At 50.3% G+C, this 17,941-nt stretch overlaps 2 protein-coding genes across 14 annotated transcripts in view; one reads left to right on the top strand and one right to left on the bottom strand.

Moving 5' to 3' along the window:
• Nucleotides 1–17,941, bottom strand: part of EN1 (engrailed homeobox 1) — an 86,469-nt gene that overhangs the window by 65,861 nt on the left and 2,667 nt on the right. For 4 of the 13 annotated variants that reach the window (XM_063712741.1, XM_063712742.1, XM_054549252.2 and 1 more), the window contains exons 2-3: nucleotides 7,773–16,043; nucleotides 1,706–7,176 (exon numbers count right to left, since the gene is read on the bottom strand). In XM_063712741.1, coding sequence (XP_063568811.1) covers nucleotides 15,727–16,043 — 317 coding nt within the window. In that variant the 3' untranslated portion in view covers nucleotides 1,706–7,176; nucleotides 7,773–15,726. The remainder of the gene's footprint in view (nucleotides 1–1,705; nucleotides 7,177–7,772; nucleotides 16,044–17,941) is intronic. The other 9 variants (XM_063712745.1, XM_054549259.2, XM_054549264.2 and 6 more) reach the window with 4 other exon arrangements.
• MARCO (macrophage receptor with collagenous structure) overlaps nucleotides 5,384–17,941 on the top strand; it is a 158,566-nt gene continuing 146,008 nt past the window's right edge. Inside the window, exon 1 of the mRNA XM_054549247.1 lies at nucleotides 5,384–5,746. The gene's annotated coding sequence lies outside the window, so the exon portion shown is untranslated. The remainder of the gene's footprint in view (nucleotides 5,747–17,941) is intronic.

Below are 17,941 nucleotides of genomic sequence, written 5' to 3'. Positions count from 1 at the left end.
GAGCTGTGACAGCAGCATGTACATACTTGCATATACCCTTTCCTCTGCAGAGCAACTGCTATAGCTGAAAATTGCGAGGCAAGCTCCGTAGGATGAAAGAGGCCAACAAACTCAACTCTACAGTGGCTAAAAGCCATGGGATGCTGCAGAGAAACTTCAGGTTTCTCTTTGGCCTTACGTTAGGATGTTTCCTCTGGAAATGAAGGGGAAGTTGTAATTAGCTTCTTTGAAAGCTCTCTGAATCACCTCCCCACCCCAATTCTTACCATCATGAATTTTGCATTATTCTATGCACAATAATGCACATAAAATTAAATAAACAATTTAATTAATTTAATTAAAATTAAATATTAAACATATTGTGTATAAGGAACCTGTGCCTTTGACTTAATTGGGCAGGAGTACCCAAAGCAGTTTGGGTAACAGCAGAAAATAATTAAAAACAACAAGTACGTTAGCCTCTGGGTACAAGAAATAGTTGGGAGCCTCCTCTTGAGAAAGGTTTATTTAATTAAAATTAAACTAATCTTTGGAAAACATTTGATAAGCATTTCATAATACAAATCATAATCCAAAAAATGAGGCTCAGCCTGCCTCTCCACAATATAGGAAAATCATGTTAAATAATTTATCTCTGGCAGTAGCTACTCTCTTCTTTACACATACATACAAATACACTCACAGCAATTCAACAGACAACATGTTCAGTGGGTTTGAATTTTAGGTAATACTTGATTCACCTACAATCCAGATAAATATTAATAAAGTACATCAAATATATTATGTTCATAGCAAGAATTTAGAAGATTTAGTGTTTGATTTTGAACTAGGTGTGGATTTTCAGAGCTAACAAGCCCCTATCAGAAAACATCCCTTCTGCGAATTTATCTACAAGGAAAATTCAAATGTTTTGGCAAGTCAATATCTTAGTTGGTCACTACTAATATAACCCAAAAATACAGAAAAAGCTGGGTCCCCAGGTCATCCAAAGATACATTTAATTCACAAGGTAGCATTTAGTGCTTCACGTTAGGAGGGGAAGACCATTTACATTCTTATTGCTTTCCTCGGGTTTGTGTGACAGGATCTGATATTCAGTTGCAGAGCATTAGATAAGATTAGACGTAGACCATAAAAGAAAGACAGCAACCAAGCCCATGTATGTGTTTCACCAATAACTGTTCCTAGGGCCTGATATGCCAGAATCTCCAGACATCTACAGTCTTTATCAAAGTAGGACCCATTTAGACACCTATGGCCTGAGCAGGAATATTACCAAAACCAGCTGCTTTATGCTCCAATTCCAAAGTTACTGAATGCAAGCCTCCTGGCTGACAAGTGCCCACACATATAACTCAGAGCCTGAATTGTCCACCAAATTCCAATTGTCCACCTCTTAAACATCTGCACCCATAAAGGAACATCAGAGTTCGAACATTCATTAGCACAAATGATTCTCATCACTTTTATTTCAGCATATATAGTAACTTAGTCTATCAGCGAGGTTAAAATATTTTCTTATATCCTAATGATTCATTATAGATAAAGCAACTATATTCACCCCAAAGATGAGCTGGGAACACATAATAATGCATTTTATTCTGTCTTTATAAACATAAGATTTTCCATGTATATCCTGACACCAAAATCATATTTTTCAGTGGCCATATGCATATTAAAAACTATTGTTATGAAATATACATACCCACAGGTGCCATGCATATAGAAAAATCTGAGTCAAAGCTTGGTGTTGCTATAGCAAGGTTATTTTGTAGTGCCTTTGCTCTGTAAAGAAAGCCACAATAATATACATCACGCTATTTTATAAGCAATAATTCATAATGGCAACTAACAATTATTCCTGCAATATCAAGCATTCCTCCAAAAATTCATCTAAGCTTTTAACCATTTCTCTGATTGGTTCAACTTTTCTTTGATGGAAAGAACAAAGTACCTTTGGAGGCTTCCAGTTGGGCCGAGAGACAGGGCGATCCAAAGGGTGGCCTGCTTAATGCCAGACTTAAAATAGGAAGAAAAAAAATCTGGAGACTTGGCAGAGCTAAGAAGCATGCAAAGCAAAAGATCCTAAAGCCATCTCCAGCTCAATTAACTCTTTCACATATTTATTGGAAAAGGGCATTTAACCCTTCAGAAAACACCAAGCAAAGATCCTGGTGCAGCCCCGGCTTCTTCAGCCAGGACCACAGCTGCAGCAGGGTTCCCCTCTGCCATCCAGGGCTTGTCAATGATGCCCTTCATTTGCATGTCAATCCTTTTACATGATTAATATGTATTTATTGACCAGGAGGCCTTCCCAACCTAGGACAAAGGGAGACAGGCAGTCCTCTTTTATAGGGCAGCCATAACTTTCCTGGCAGGACTGACAATTGTGCACAGGAATAATTCCCTTCCAGATAAAAAGTTCCCACCATTCAGACACATAATAATGGAAGGAAAACAGGCTAAACTGAACACTGAAATCTGAAGGGCATCTCTCTACTCCTTTTCCCATAAGGTGATCTGTGTTCATTTCCTACTACCTCAGTTGAGGAGTGTGGACAGGCACCTAGAAGACCAGAAAAAAATGACCCCCAGCCTGGGAGTTTGGATATCTTCTGCTGCTCATGAAGGTCTCTAAGGCTGAGGACTGCCCACAAAGCCAGGCCCTAACTCGAACCCTGGGTTACCTGAGGGAAGGCATCTGCCTCCTTCCAAACATGAATCTAGAAGTGGAAAGGAACGCACCCAACACACCTCATGATGGCACTCTTCGTGAATCTTTTATCCACTCAAATAATAACCATCACATTTTCCAGATTGACATGTGGAGTTTTATTTATTAAACAGCAAACTCCAGTTTTAAAAAAAGATCAGCCTTATGTCTACCATTAAAGATTCCCAGAAATTCTCTTCTCTTCCATCTCTTCACTCCTCCCACATAAGAAAATAGAAAAATAAAAGCCAAAATGGTCAAACCGTGCCATAAACTTCCATTTTCACTCTGACATCTGCCTCTCGGAAAGTCGGAGATGAGATTCTAGATATGTTTAGAAAAACTGTAAGGGATTAGTATGACTCTTGTTTGTCCTGGTGCCAAGGATATTGAGTCAGATAATCCAAGAGGTTTTTTTTTTTTTTCGTCTTTATCCTGGGTGGTTCTGGGACTCACTCCGTTTGATCCTGGCTTCCCACCTCTGTGCATATGAAATCCTTGACCCCACAGAGGGGCTGCCCGCTCAATGACTAGGGTTCCCAAGGAAAATTGCAAGGAGCCATCTTCTTTATAAGGGCCTTCACTATAAAAAATAATATCAAAAAAGAGACTTTCCCTTAGGTTGAAGAAATTCAAGACCAGCCTCTACGTAAGCATTATAACCTCCCGAAGGTGACACACGAACACTCTTCAAAGGCCTCGAGTTTGATTTCCTAACCAAGACACCAACAAGAAACCAGTCATCTTTCAGCTCAGAGGCCAGTTCTGAATCTCTCCCCAGGGACATAGCATCCTTGGCTTTTATAAACGGTCTTTATTAGGGGCAAACTCACTTCATTTTAAAAAAGGGAATTCTGGTGGTGTCAGACCCTAGTCTTTCTCGGACCTACACCATATCAAACTAAGAGGTTAGGCACGTGGTACACTTTATAGGAAGACCAGCCACTAGCCTGCTCTCCACCAAAATCTGGCCTCAGAAAGGTGAAGGAAAGCAGTTTAAACAACCACATTGCTGTTTCTTTGACTTCAGCCAACTCCTATTTCACTGTCATTTTTACTGAAACTGGTCTACATGTATAGACTATGTCTAAAAGAATCCCAGAAAGAGTCCTAGAATTCCAAGAATGTAAGCTTCAAGGACGAGGCTTGCAATGGTGAATTTATCAAAAGCAATTAAACATAAAATGGGCCCAGAAGGGTGTTTCAAATTTCTGCCCAAGTTTTGCCCATGCAGAAATGTGATGCTTATGATGAAGTTATTTTCCTTAGTAATAACTCTGAAGAATGTGACCCAAAAATAGACAGGGGAGTCCTTTCAGCAGGGTGCCCCTCTGGCTTCATCCACTTTACATGACACCCAGAAGGCAGCAAGTCACTCTGTATCCTGTCCTTACATGCTCCATTCCAAACCCAAGGCCACACTTCTGAAAGCTATCTGGGACTGCTCCGCACAACCACATTTCAAGAGAATGCGGCCATCAAAAATGCAGGCACATCAAAAGCACCTGAGAAGAAACACAAGGATGAGGAGGGAAAGTATCAAGGAAAAGCAACTGTCATCTCTAAATTCTACAAACCCGTGGTTTCATTTTGCTATGTAAACAGATGGCATATAGTGAAAGCAAGGAATAAAGTTTTCTTTTTCCTGAAACTTTTGACATAATAAACTAAGTTATGTGGACCTAAACCTGACTTTGTTTTCTACTTCACAGATTATAAATTCAACTAAGTTAACCAATAAAAATGGTCCCACAGGAATTGCCTTGATATTATGGAAGTTAAGAGATGGGTTCTGACATATTCCAAACACCCAGGCGTAGCCTTCAGAAATTCATTTGGTTCAAATGAATATCTGGGGGCATGGGCTCCTGGAACATCAGGTGTCCATCCCACGGGGTCCCACCCCAGTACCAAGAACATCACAGGCACTTGGTTTAAGCCAGGTTGCATGATTGAATAATTAATGAGAACCCAAGGAAGGTTTCTTTCTGATGTTTGTCATCATTAGAATCCAACCTCTGTTCACTAAGGAATAGCTTTTGCTTTAGGTTTTCAACTCCCTGACCAGCACCTCAGACATTTGATGGGGGGCACTTTCTAGTTTTGAAAGAAGGGTTGAATACTCCTCTGAACACCTCAACTCACCCTTTGGCCCCCTCCTCATCTAATTTTGCAGGCCATTAATTCAGAATGGGCATGAGAGCATTTTGGTATTTGCTTTCACATTAAAATGACTGAGTAATTAATGAAAGTTGGCAAATGTTCAGTCAAACAGCAAGCTCTCTCTCCGCCCTTCCCAACTTAGTGCTGTGTGTTCAAACAGATTTCATGTTGCACCCCCCCAACTCAGCTAGCCTCACCTTCCCTTATAGTGCCAGACCTCCCCAGGCTCTGTGGGGTGATCTTGCTCTCAAAAAACCACTTACCCTATCCTTCTTAGCCACTGAGGACCTTTATGGTGAAACTGTTATTACCCATTAAGGGCAGACAGGGCAACCAAAAGGGCCCTACTTCCTTTCATGCTATAGACAAGTCATTGGCTGTATAACAAGGGAGACTATATCACTTTTAGCCTGGTCCATGTTGACCCCCCAGGGAAACTCCCATACTCGTGTCTGTAAGATGTGTCTTAGAGCAAGTCCCTTTAAACAAAAGCAGCGCTGGCACTCTCCCTGCAACCTGTGCATTGGCTAAGGTGGGAGGAAGGGAGGCTGGTGGTCCCTCCTGGCTACCTCCCCCAACCCCCAGCAATAGTTTTTGTGTTACAGGGGCTCCCAGAGTGGGATGGCCGGAATGTGGAGACGCCACTGCGTTGGAGTTAATAACACAGTGTCACAAAGGAATTTAAGCCTGAACTCTGGAAATTCTCTTTTAGGAGCTTATACTTTTCCTTCTTCAAACTTCTCGTCTAAAAAGAATAAAAACCCTCTGTTGTGTTTCCTGCCGGAGGCTATTATCACTTCCTTCCAACTGCCCCTTGTGAAATGGTCAAAGCATCCCTGATCGCGGAGGAGACAACCGCCAGATCACAAGGTGAGTTTTGTATTCCAGAGTTTCAACGGCTCTAGATCTGTTTCCAAAATGACCCACCCTTTCCAGGGGCTTGTTGCCTGCTCTTAGGGGCTGTATTTGGCAGACATGCAAATATAAAACAGCCTCACCAAAGCGCTTACTATGGACACAGCCTCTTGGCCAAGCACGGAAAAGGTTACAGGGGCTGGTGTAAGGTTGGATGGGAACGTGAATGAGATCCAGGATATGGTAAATGGGGCTCCTGGCTCTCCCAGTGTCATGAGCCCCAAGTTCCCCTGGATTCCACTGAAAATAGGGAGTGGAAGGGTGGGTTTGGAGTGAGGATAACCAGGATCGTCACACTCACATAAGCACAGAACCTCAGGGATCTTCAGGGCTGACACCCTGGACGCCCACCACTTTCCCTAGCCCCAAATGCCTCAGCTCTTAAGGCGGGGCCTCTGAGGCTAGACCGCTGTCCCACCCAGGGATGCTTGCGGACTGCCGCACTAGCGAACGCGCAATTCCCTTCCCCAGGGAAGCCATGGCAGGGGCTTTCCCCGACGGCGTCTCACAGCCAAGTGAGCTTGTGAACACGGAGACGGCTGAGGATCCGAGACAAGGAGCTCGCTCGCTCGGTTTTTCCCGGGCTGTGTTTGCCATTCGCGGGAATAAATGAAGCATCGGTAATCTCCATAAAAGAGCTTTCACGCTTCATTCTCTGAAACTAAGTTGAGGCTTAGACGGAAAGGAGAAAAGAGACTTTTAATTTAAAGTAATGATCATCAGCACTCAGGTGCTAGAGGGTCTCTAGGGGAAAGGGGGTCCCTACCCCACCCGGGGTAGCGGGAGGGAGGCCGCCTCTCCGCGCCTAGCCGGGCGGGCCTTGATTTGCTAGGATTGGTGGGTCAACTCCCAACTCCGGGGAGCCCTCAAATAACTCTCCCATGGGGAACCGAGGAGGTGGGGGAGCCTAGGGCGGAAAAAGCTGAAGAGCCGTGGTCCCGGAGAAAAGGAAGTGAGCAGTCTCAATGGAGGCCCGAGCCTCTCCAAGGCCACCCTGCAGGCAGCAGCGACTTCTTCCTGGGGCAAGAGTCGCGCACTACCTGCGGGAACGTCCGCTGCCAGGGCGCCGCTCGGGACCCCAGCGCATACCTGGTTCCCTTCCTGGTGGCCGGTCCTGTTTGGGGCCAAAGTTTGCACGCGATGGGCACAAAGGACTCTGCCCCTCCTTTCCCTAACCCCAAGCCCTGCGCGGTCGGAGAACCCAAGACGAGTTCAATCCCTAAAAGCAAACTTTGTTAACTTCTGGCTGAACTTGGCACGGCGGAGGGGGGAGTGGGCAATAATCCCTCCATTCTCCCCTCCACCAACACCCAGGGTCCCTCACTTACATCGCAGTCCCCAAGCCAACACTCGACTTGTCACTTTGCACCACAATGCGGTCACCCCTGTGAGGACATGAAGAATGGATATGAAACTCGAGGCCAGATAAGCGTGGAACTAGATTCAGCCGTCCTCCCTGGGGTACCTACGTCCCTACTCCCGACAGAGCTGTGAGCCTCCACCTGCTGAGAGGAGGGCACTTGGGCGGACCTGAAGTTAGGAGGCCCGGGGTGAAGGCCAGAGCTCAATCTGCAGGGATAGAAGGCGCGGGAAATCCAGCAAAGGATGGAAGAACAGTCCCTGCCAGGCCGCGGCCTCCTCGCCCCCGCCTGCCCGGCCTCACCCTTCTGGAAGTTCCTCCAGGCCTGGGTGGGGGCCACCAGGGAAGGCGCAGAGCGAGGGCGAGTTGGCGCCGCTAGTTTTAAAGAAATCCTAAATAAACAGTGAACCCGAGCAGGAAACCTCAGCTTTGCCTGGGTAAGAGAACTGGCCACACAGCTCCAAGAAAGGAGAGGAGGAGGACAAATCTCTGCGCCCTGAGGATGGTGGCTTTATTGGGGAAAGAGGTGGTGCGGCCGGAGCTGCTCTGCAACTTCCTCTCGCTCCCTCAAAAAAAAAAAAAAAATAGTATCCCGCAGCGAGGATTTCAGAAGGGGCTCACCTAGTGCAGGAAAGTTCAGTTGGCAGCCCTTTGCGAGCAGGTCCTCCCCAGCCCGCACCAAGAAGGCAGGCGCCCGAGCCCTCTGACTCCGGTGGCTCAGAGCGGGCTAAGGACTGGCAGGGCGAGGAGCCGGCGGGACGAGCCAGCGAGGGTTTGGGCTGCCCGCGGTGTGTGTGCAAGAGCGCGCGCCTCGTGTAACCACTCAGGACAAGTCGAAGCAACACAAAGTCAGGTCTCTTTAGCCTTGCTGTCCACCCCTCCCCCCCTTCCTGGTTTGACCCCGGCCTGGCCGCTCCGAGGCCCAGTTTGCGCAGCCGACATTGCGTGGTTACTCTCATTACCAGGGGAAGGGCGCTCCCCTTTTCCCTGGTAATACTTCGGGAGCCCCTACTCGGAAGCCCGAGAGTCAAAGGGATACAGGGGTGACTGGAGAGCAGCGGGGGACAGCGTGGCCGCACCCAAGGTCAGCGCTGGTCCCCACGTGTCGGCCGGGGGAGGGGAACGGAGCGGACAGTCGGAGCGTTCGGATGTCCAGTTGAGCCGCGGCGCGGGGCAGCCAGGGGCGCAAACTTGGAAGCAGGGCTGGGCGACGAGGAGAGAGGGAGGGCCGGGAGCCGAAGGGACTCCCAGGTGCACTCCGCTGCAGAGGCCGAGTCCGAGCGGCCGGAGAAGGCTGGTCGCAGAAGGGCGGCCTCCGGTGCAAAAAACGGAAACCTTGGAGCAGAGGATGAGGAGGAACACAGAGGCGGGGAGCCCATAGAAAAAGATGGTGAGGAAAGAAGAGGAGACCCCGGCCTAAACAAATCGAAACTGTGCAATGAACAGTGGCCCGGGAGAACTGGGGGTGAGGGGCGATGGCTGGAGCCTGCGGCCCAAGCACAGCTTTTCAGACGCTTGCCCGGACCCTGGCGCGGGGAGGCGGCCGGGACTGCCTTTCTGCGTGCGTCCCTGGAGAGCGGGTGGGCAGGGCCCGCGCCCCGCGGTGGGCAAGAAGATTTGGGGTTTCGCAGTTCCTGGGGTGGTAGGGGGGCGAAGTGCCCTCGGAGACCTCGGCGGAGCCCCAGTTGCGCTCCCATCTCCAGCCTCCACTGGAGAGAGGGGGTCCAGGACGGTACCCTCCTGCGGCCTGGGCTGCGCTGACCGGAAGTGCCTGTAAGAAGCGCCCTCCGCGGACAGCGCCGGGCGCTGGCAGCTCCAGTCGGGTTGGAGCAAGGCCAAGATGCCCGGATGGGGCGGGCCGTTTCGGCGGACCCAGTCTGGACGCAGGTGCGGGAGGAAAGTGTGAGGGGGAAAACTGCTGATTGTGCGGGGAGTGGGGCATCTTAATCTGGGAAAAGATCGGAATCTCTTGAGACGCTAATCTGAGACCCGGGTCGGAGGTGTAGAGTAGGGGTGTGTGAGCAGGAACTCGGACCTGAGTTACAGAGTAAGAGGGAAGAGGGCTGGAGAGGTGCTGAGGCTACTCCTAGTTAAGACTGAAGGAGAGGAGGAATAACAGCCCTTCACGCAAATCAGTGCTCCCCCTGCTCCCCCAGGTGCCAAAGTCCAGGACCAATGTGGAGACTTGACACTGCGCCTTGCGACTGCGAATCATTCTTCTATTTATGAGTAACTACAGTATAGACTTCAACGTGATTTGGTGCGACCTTAGCAGGATGACCCTGGACCTCAATTTTCTTATCTGTAAGGTGGGATTATAATAGGCAACACACAGAAATGTATGTGGTTGAAGGAAATAAATTGTGTTAAATGGTTAGCAATGTGCACGGAAGGCCCTCAGTGATTAATGATTATGTTAATTTTGAATTTCTGAGAGTGGCTTCTTCTGAATTGCCTGCACTCTGCCAAATGGACAAGTCCTGTACCTGGAGGTGAAGGGGTGGGGGAAGGGCAAGGAGAGCCCTGCTGTGGTCGTTACTGGGACTCGCTTTTGTTTTCTTCAGGATTCAGTATTGAAATTGGGAGTGTGGAGGCGGCTTCTCCCCAGTTCTCTCCGTCCAGTTTTCCACTGCGTTCTGTTTGTCAGATGGCAGAGCCGTGGGTCTCGCTGCAGGAAATGGTTGCTATCAGGGCCGGTTGCTGCTGTCAGGGCCCAAGCCCACTCTTGCAGTAGTTGCGGTTGAATCAGAAATTCTCCTGGATCCCTTCTGTCTTTGGACTCTCATCTCTCTCACAGAAGGCTCCCGCCCCTCTGCGCTGGTCCTGGAGGCCTGCAGACCAGGTCTTCAGGAGGAGGGGAGGATGCTAGCACCCCAGATGGAGTTTTCTCCGTGCGCTTGTGTGGTGGCAGGGGGCAGAGAGGAATGTGTTGCTGGCTGACAGTGTCTAAGTTGTGCCTGGCTTTATACCCCACTCCTCATCAGAGTTGAGGAGGGGGAGGCGAGTACTCACTAGTCTCATCTACAATCCCCTGCCCTCTCCTAGCACTCCCACCCACCTGCCTGCCCAAGGCAGAGTCACAAGCTGTTGATAAGAATACTCTCTTCAGGATGTGTGTGCCTGCACACACACAATACATTTCTGCTTTTCTATTGGGTCACGCATACCTAGAGTCTTCCATTACTATAGTCTGAAATCTTCCCAAATGTCCTCAAAACACCCCACCCCCATACCTGTGGGGAGAATTCCAGAGTGGAGGGGCCCACTCCATTTCCAGAGTGGCACCCAGCTGGAGAAGGCTGTATTTGAAGCAAATTCAAGGAGCAAATTTTAATGGCCCATGACTTACCAAGCCTCTGAGAAATCTGTTTGGGATGTTTGCCTCCTCTTGCCCTGGGTCTGCTCCAGTCCCAAGAGCTACAGCTGGGAGAGCACTGGATGTACTTGCTGGTGGGAGAGGGTTGTAGCATTGGGTCTGTGTCTGAGCACAGGCACCTGGACTGGACCAGCTGCCTCCAGGGGAGAGAGAAGGGGCTGCCTCTCCTTTTGGTGGCTTCCACAGAAAGGAGAGGGCACACAGGTCTGTCCTGAACCCTGGAAAAAATGTCTTTTCCCTCCCCTGGCTAGGCGTGAAGCCCACCAGCTGGAGCATGCAGGTGCATCTTGGACACCAGTATGTGTATTCCTGGCTCATGTATAGTTGTGTGCCAGAACCTTCTACACAGGCAATGTCCGTGTGCTTGTTGTGAAGACACTGTATATTTGTCCACTGACATTTGTATACATGCCTATGTTTTGCACGTGTGCATATGTATCCACATGGTGTGTGCATGCTCATGCATTTGTATGTGTGGAAGTGTGTACCTGTGTGCATTGTGACCGCATGCGTGTTGACATTACCCACTTGCTGGCACAGTGAGAAGAGGCCTGGACTGATAGGAAATCTGAGGACTTTGCCTCTCATTTGCCTTGTGCTTTCTCTTGGGGCACTTTCTCTCTCAGGATTTTGTAATTCAAGAATCCCTGAGGACCCTTCCAACACTGACACTGCATTAAAAGACTGGCCTAAAGCATCTGGGGAGGGGTGGAGGCTGGCAGAGTCCCTAGCCCTTCCCCTTTCCACAGGTTGCCAAAGAAGAGAAACCCTCTCCCCAGAGTTCAAAGTGAGAGAGGACGATGGAGGTTTCTGGTGGGAGTAAGGAGGGATGAAGATACTCTGCCACCTCCCACAGACGGGGATGAGCATACTCTTCCATTTGAACCCACTGTGACATCCAGACTAAAAGGGTCCAGGCTCTGAGGTGAAGCTGGGGAGGACACCTGCATGCCTCTCTGCCCTTCTCTGCCCTGCTCCCCTGTATGGTGGAAGCAGAGGATAGTGGGTTGGCTAGATTGCCAGAAGAACGGCCTCTCTCATTCGCACAAAGGAAAAACCAGGCTGACCATGGAAGGAACTGATGGCCACCCCACAGAAGCCGTGACAGACACATTCATCCAGGGTGCAGAGTGCAGCCCTGGCCTGCATCTCCTGGACCAAAGCTCACCCCTGCCTTGCAGCTTGGCCTTTTTTGGGCCTTTTTCGGGCCTTTTTCCTACTGTGTGTGTTGGGGTTTGGGGTGTCCTGGGGCACAGTGGCCTCCCCCATGGTATTATCTCTAGAAACCCTGCCACAGGTGACAGATGGGTGTGCGGGCCTGGGAGGGTGCAGGCTAGCAGGTCACTGCTCTGTTCCCTGGGCAGCCCCATCTAGGGAGCTTAAGAACTGGGTATACATACACACACCCACAGACATCAAACAGTCACTACTAGAGGCCATATACCCAAGCACACACTTCCACCTCCCAAACCTAAATAAATATACTCAGTACCATCCCTATACAAATGCCCACACACAGTACAACCCACAAATATACACGAACCCACGCAATCAACCAAGCAACCCCACACTCCCAAATACCACAACACCCTCTCCTTCCACTTTCCTCCTGCCTTCCCTCAGCCCCATCCATGGCCTTCCCCCTAACCCTACTGAAGAAAAGAGAGTTTCCAGCAAGAAAACAGAGACCTTTGCCCTCAGAAAGAACCAGGGATCAATACTGTTTAGACTCAGCTAGCATGTATTTCCTTTTAGGCTGAGGAAGATTTCAGTTTATGATTCAATTCAATCTTTAAAAAAAAAAAGGAAAAGCAGAAAATGAGGAAGTTGGGATGGCATGCTCAAGTATTTATTTCACTGCAGCCCCAGACCTTAATACACAGGCGGCTCACTAAGCCAGCCCCATAAATCAGAGAAATCAATGCCCGTTTATGATCATTATTAGTTTCTTTTTTTTAAAGGGCGTGCAAGATAAAGGTCCCACCAGAATCCTCCTCCCCTCTCCTCCACTCCAATCAGAAAGAAGGAAAAATGGAGAGAAGATGGGAAAGTCATCCTGGATGATGGCTTCAGGGCCTTGGCCAGATCCTTGAGGTAGATGCGACTTAGACACACATAGTCAAGGAGGAGGCACAAACAAAATGTTTAAGTTCTCAGAGCTTCATGTTCTTTCACTGAACAATGAAGAAAAATCCATTTTCCCATAGTGATTGGAAGATAAAAGGAGATAATGGGCAACAAACCAAATTACATAATAATGACACTCACTTTACTATACACTTTACTGATGAAATCATGGGGATGGGTGACCACCTTCTCCTCTCACTGGGTTAAAGGAAAGAGCTCTTGGCTTTGATCTCTTGGATACAGGAAGGGGAGCATGAGGAATGGGGTGGTTCCTAGAGTTGCTGCTCACACCAACCTCTGTCCCAGCCTCTGGACCTGGCAGTCTTGGGGGACTTGGATATCCTAAGGGGCCATAATAGGGAGGGGAGAAGGGAGTGTAGCCATTTCCCAGACATTCAAAATAGTAAGGTTCTCCAATATATAGAGTTGAGCATCCTTAACATCACATCTGGATGTGCTGGGAGGGTGAAATGGAATGGGACTCTTCCTGAAATTCTGAGAGGTCTGTATTAGGAGAAGCATGCTCTAAGACCCAGGCCTCAGACTGTTTAACAGGAAAAGCCTGGAAGGCTTGAAGATTCCAAGCCCACTCCCCAAGGAAAGCAAACCACAGGCTTTTGACTACCAGAAAACAACTCCCCTGGACCAACCCCAGGGAAGGGCCCATCTCACTGCTTCTAACTCTGCCCACAAAGATTGGTTGAGCACCTATTATATGCAAGAGTTACTCCTCCAGAAAACAATGGGCACATGGAAGGAAGGAAATTAATTGCAATAAAGTTGGGAACCCACAGCAGTGTCAAATGCACCCTCCAATTCCACTCCAGCCCCCAAACCCTTATGTAGGGATTTGGAGGGGACCTAGGCTTCCTGGGATTGAGATCTAGCCCTGTTAGTTCCCTGGCCAGGAGCGAACAGTACATTGGGCCAAATCAGGGGAAATTTTTCAATAAAAAAGGTGGAATAACTAGCCGTTATCATTTCGCACAAAATCAATCCTACAAAAACAGTTGAGAAACTCAAAAGGAAGAGCACAGAGAACAGGGTTCTCACAAACCCAGCAAACACACCTGCAGACATTCCAGTGTGCAAACACAAATTCATGCATGTACACACAGTTTACTCACAAACGTCCAATTGTGCCTCTAATTAGAGAAGAAAATCAGTTGCACAATACTCACGGGTACAGGAATACACAAAAAACTGGTAGGAACTTAGGTGCACCAATATCTGCACACAAGTATGTGTGGACACCTGCCCGTCTAGCTGCACACGTGTAGGTATATACATACATATTGCAGAAGAGAGAAAAAATGTGGGAGTGGAATTTACAATTTAAAAAAGTCCTGGACAAAGGAGAGATAATACCTCCTGAGAAGGAAACTTCTCTTCCTCCCCTTAACCTCTTAAGATCTGAGAGCAGCTCCTGCCCTGGAAGGATGGGCCCCGGTGTTAGCAGCAAGAGGCCAGACATTTCCTTCTGGGAACCCAGGGTGTCCTGAGGGCCCTGGGGGCTTCTATGTGCGCCCCCCTTGGTGAGGAAGAAAGTTAGGCTTTGTTGGGATGCCTAAGGGAACCCTCTTTGGTTTAGGGCCCAGACACGGCAGACCCGCGCCCACCTCGGTTTCAAGGCCCAAGCAGCCACTCCGAACAGCTTTCCCAGCATTTGGGCCTCCTCTCCTCCGGCATTGCGGGACCAGGAGATCCGAGCCCCGCGAGGCTCCGCGGGCCGCCCCCGGACCTGCTGCTTCGCCAACAGAAGCCCTCCCCCAAACGAAGTGCAGTGAGTCCAGGCGGCCGAGAGGCCAGGCCAAAGTGCCCCTCGCCCAAGCGGGCTGTCGGGGACGGAGGAAGGCAGGCCCCCGTCTATCTCTGGATGAAAAAAATCTGCAGCAAAACCTGCACCGGGGGAATAAAAGAAAGAAAGAAAAAGAAAAGCGCAGGTTGGAATGAAGAGCAGGTTGTACAGGAGGAGACCGCCACTGGGCTGGGCCTGGACCGGTGCGGGGAGCTGCCCCGCAGCCCGGGCAGCGTTTCCGAAGCCAGGACTGGGGTTGTCGGCCTCTGAGTTCCCTTGAACGCTATCGGAGACCAGGCGTGTCCCGCCAGACCCTTCAGACCCAGGCCAAACCCAAATCTGGGCCGCGCTTCCCCTTCGCCCCTTCATTCGTTGTGCGGTGATCGCAAGGCCGGGCCGGCTCCCCGCCCGGCGTGCGCAGGGGCGCTGGGGCGCTGTGTGCCCGGACCCACGCCCTTCCCGAGCCCGCAAACAGGAGGGCCGCCAGCGCTCGTGAGCACAGTGTACACTTTATTTCAGACTACAGGTTTCTGAACATAATAAAATCTTTGGCTTGTAGCGGCGGTTCAGTCTCGCAGTCTGTGGGGTCGTATTTCTCAACAAGTCTCCGGAAAACGAAAGGGGGGCAGAACAGACAGACCGACAGAAGGGGCTCGGGAGGTGGGGGAGAGGAGGTGGGCAGACACGAAAGGAAACACACTCACGCACACAAAGAAAAGTCCCAGAGAAACCAGGGCCAGTGATGCGGGTCGGGAGGCACCGGAGAAGCAATGACATTCAAATGAAAAAGGCAACGAAAACGAAACTGGGCTGGGGGCAGCGAGGTGGTGGGGGAGGGGATAAAATAATTATAATAATTATAATAATTATAACAATAATAATAAAGGAGATTAATAAAAATGTCCAGCAAATAGAGATCGCTACACGTATGTGTTTTCCTTACCTGAAATTAAATATATACAAGGTCGTAAGCGGTTTGGCTAGATAGAGCTTTAAGGAGTTCGCAGTTTCGTCCGTTATACTGTGAATAGAGAATAGATCTTATTTTTCGATAGCACCTGTCCGAGTCTTTCTCCCTTTTCAAAAATGCTGCGTTTCAACGTCATTGTCCATTCTGAGGCTCTCTTTCTGTCTCTCTCGCTCTTTTCCCTTCGTTCCCTCCCTCCTTTGAGCAGATGCTTTCTCCCCCAGCGAGGGGCCGGGAGGCGACGGCGGCGGTGCCGGGAGGGGGCGCGGGCGCGGCGGCCTGACCGCGCGGCCCCGGCCGGTGGCGGCTACTCGCTCTCGTCTTTGTCCTGGACCGTGGTGGTGGAGTGGTTGTACAGTCCCTGGGCCATGAGGTGCAGCGCCAAGCCGTTCTTAATGCCTGTGGCTTTCTTGATCTTGGCGCGCTTGTTCTGGAACCAGATCTTGATCTGGGACTCGTTGAGGCTGAGCTCCTGGGCCAGGGTCTGCCGCCGCTGCTCCGTGATGTAGCGATTTGCCTGGAACTCCGCCTTGAGTCTCTGCAGCTGCTCGGCCGTGAACGCCGTCCGCGGCCGCTTGTCCTCCTTCTCGTTCTTCTTCTTCTTCAGCTTCCTGGTGCGCGGACCTGCAGCGGCGGAGAGGGCCGGGGTGGGGGTGGGGGTGGGGACCGAGGGCAGAAGGGAGGGGGGAGAGGGCAAAGGAAGCCGTGAGAATTGCATTGCCGGGCTGGGCCGCGAGCCCCGCGCTTCCGGGGCGATCTCGGAGGCCCTGCTGAACCCCTGGCTCCCTCCCGCCAGCCAATCCCTCGATCGAAGTGCCCCTCACCAGACCACTGGGGTCTCCGGGTTCCCTTTGAGAGGGCAAAGGAGCAGTGAAGGAAAGCTGCTTGAGGTTGTAGGTGCACCCCACACCCCAATTCTCACAGTACAGTCAGGGGTAGACCGAAATCACAACATTTCCCTGCGAAGAAGGCAGGAATCCAAGATGAGGAGATATTTGGAGCTCATCTGGCCCAGCCCAGAGTTGGGGGTCAGGGGCCTGCTGTCCTCACAGCCCCGGAATAGATAGGACTGGGACAGTGAGGGCAGGCCCTGGGGGAGTCGCCAGCCTGCAAACTAATCTTCCTCTCCTCCTCAAGAATCGTACCTACAGGAGAAACTACAATAAGACCCCATCTGCTTATAGCTATTGACCTCGGAAAACAACAGGATAGTGAGCCGGCTGGGAGAGGGCTGCTCAGCTCCAAAGTATTTGGTGTCTGCGCCCCCGCACCCCACCCTCCCACACACACCTCCTCGCCTTCTTTCTCTTTGGCCTAAAGGAAGCCTTTTCTAGGGTCTCAGGGATGCAGGGACCACCCCTTCTCTGAAGGAGAAGAAAAGGCCCTGATCCATCCTCATGACCCTGGCCCTGGATTTTCAGCCTTGCCCCTTGGATGGTGCCAATAAAAAAGGGAGGGCCTTCCACATTCCTCTAACTGGCTGCGTGGGGCAGGGTCTCCCTTATCTGGGTCTTTCTTATCTCCCCTTTGAACTGCTGCAATTTCAGGATTAAAAACTCCTGAATAACAAAAACAAGCCGGATTGGCTTTCTCTGCCTACTGATGACATTTGCAAAGAGACTGCAGCCTCTTCCCCCATGCATGAGCAAAAAGAAGGAGAGGGAGGGAGACAGGGACAATCCAGAAAATAAAAAAAAAAGTGCTTTGACCACCAGATAGGAATGGGAAGGGGGCCACAGGAAACCTCCTTAGGAAGGTGAAGTTCCCCTCAAATACTAGTCTGGGAGGAGGGCCCACTGAGAAAGGAAGGAGGGAAAGCGGGAAAACCAGGAGAGGATTGAACTGTTGGTGTGTGCCTCAAAAGCCTGCACCTCTGCCCACCCGCTTCCACACCCAAGTCTTCTGGCATTTACTTGCTGGGTCCTGCCTTGGATATGGTAGCTTGCTGAACCAAGTTAAGTCCCTGTCAGGCCTGTTCATCTCTAAAACCGTCTGGAAAGAAGGCTCTTTGCCGGCATCTCCAAACCTAGCTACAGAGAGGCAAGCTGGGCAGCCTAATCCTGGTGCAGGCAGGAGCTTGGGGTAACCAGCTGTCGTATGACAAAGAGTCCAGGCCTAGCATACTGCAGCGACTCAGATCCGGGTCGGGGCTCATCCCCTCCTCCCCCAACTGCCCAAGCAGGAGAAGGAGCTGGTCCCGTACCTACCCAGGCCCATAAGAAGGAAAGTGGCCAAGAACAAAGCCAAGTCCCTCTCCAGAGCAGAACTGGGGTTTTGATTCGTAATTAGCTGAGCGGGGAGAAATAGCTCAAGAAATGCGCACAGCCCCAAAAAGGCCCCACTGCGCGTTCTGCATCCGGGACATGTTGAAGTGTTGCTGTATGTGTGTGCAGAGGCACGGACTCTTGTAATAAAATCGTAGTCTCCCGGCCAGCCCGAGCCGTGCAGCCTGACAGCTCAATCACTCTATCCATCAGGCGAGTCAATCAAAGCAGCTTTTCGGAGGTTCAGGGAGCCCGACG

The sequence above is a fragment of the Pongo abelii genome, chromosome 11 (genome assembly GCF_028885655.2).
Source record: "Pongo abelii isolate AG06213 chromosome 11, NHGRI_mPonAbe1-v2.0_pri, whole genome shotgun sequence".
Classification (NCBI taxonomy): Eukaryota; Metazoa; Chordata; class Mammalia; order Primates; family Hominidae; genus Pongo; species Pongo abelii.
Note: the sequence above shows the minus strand (reverse complement) of the source record. Positions and strands in the feature narration are given on the sequence as shown.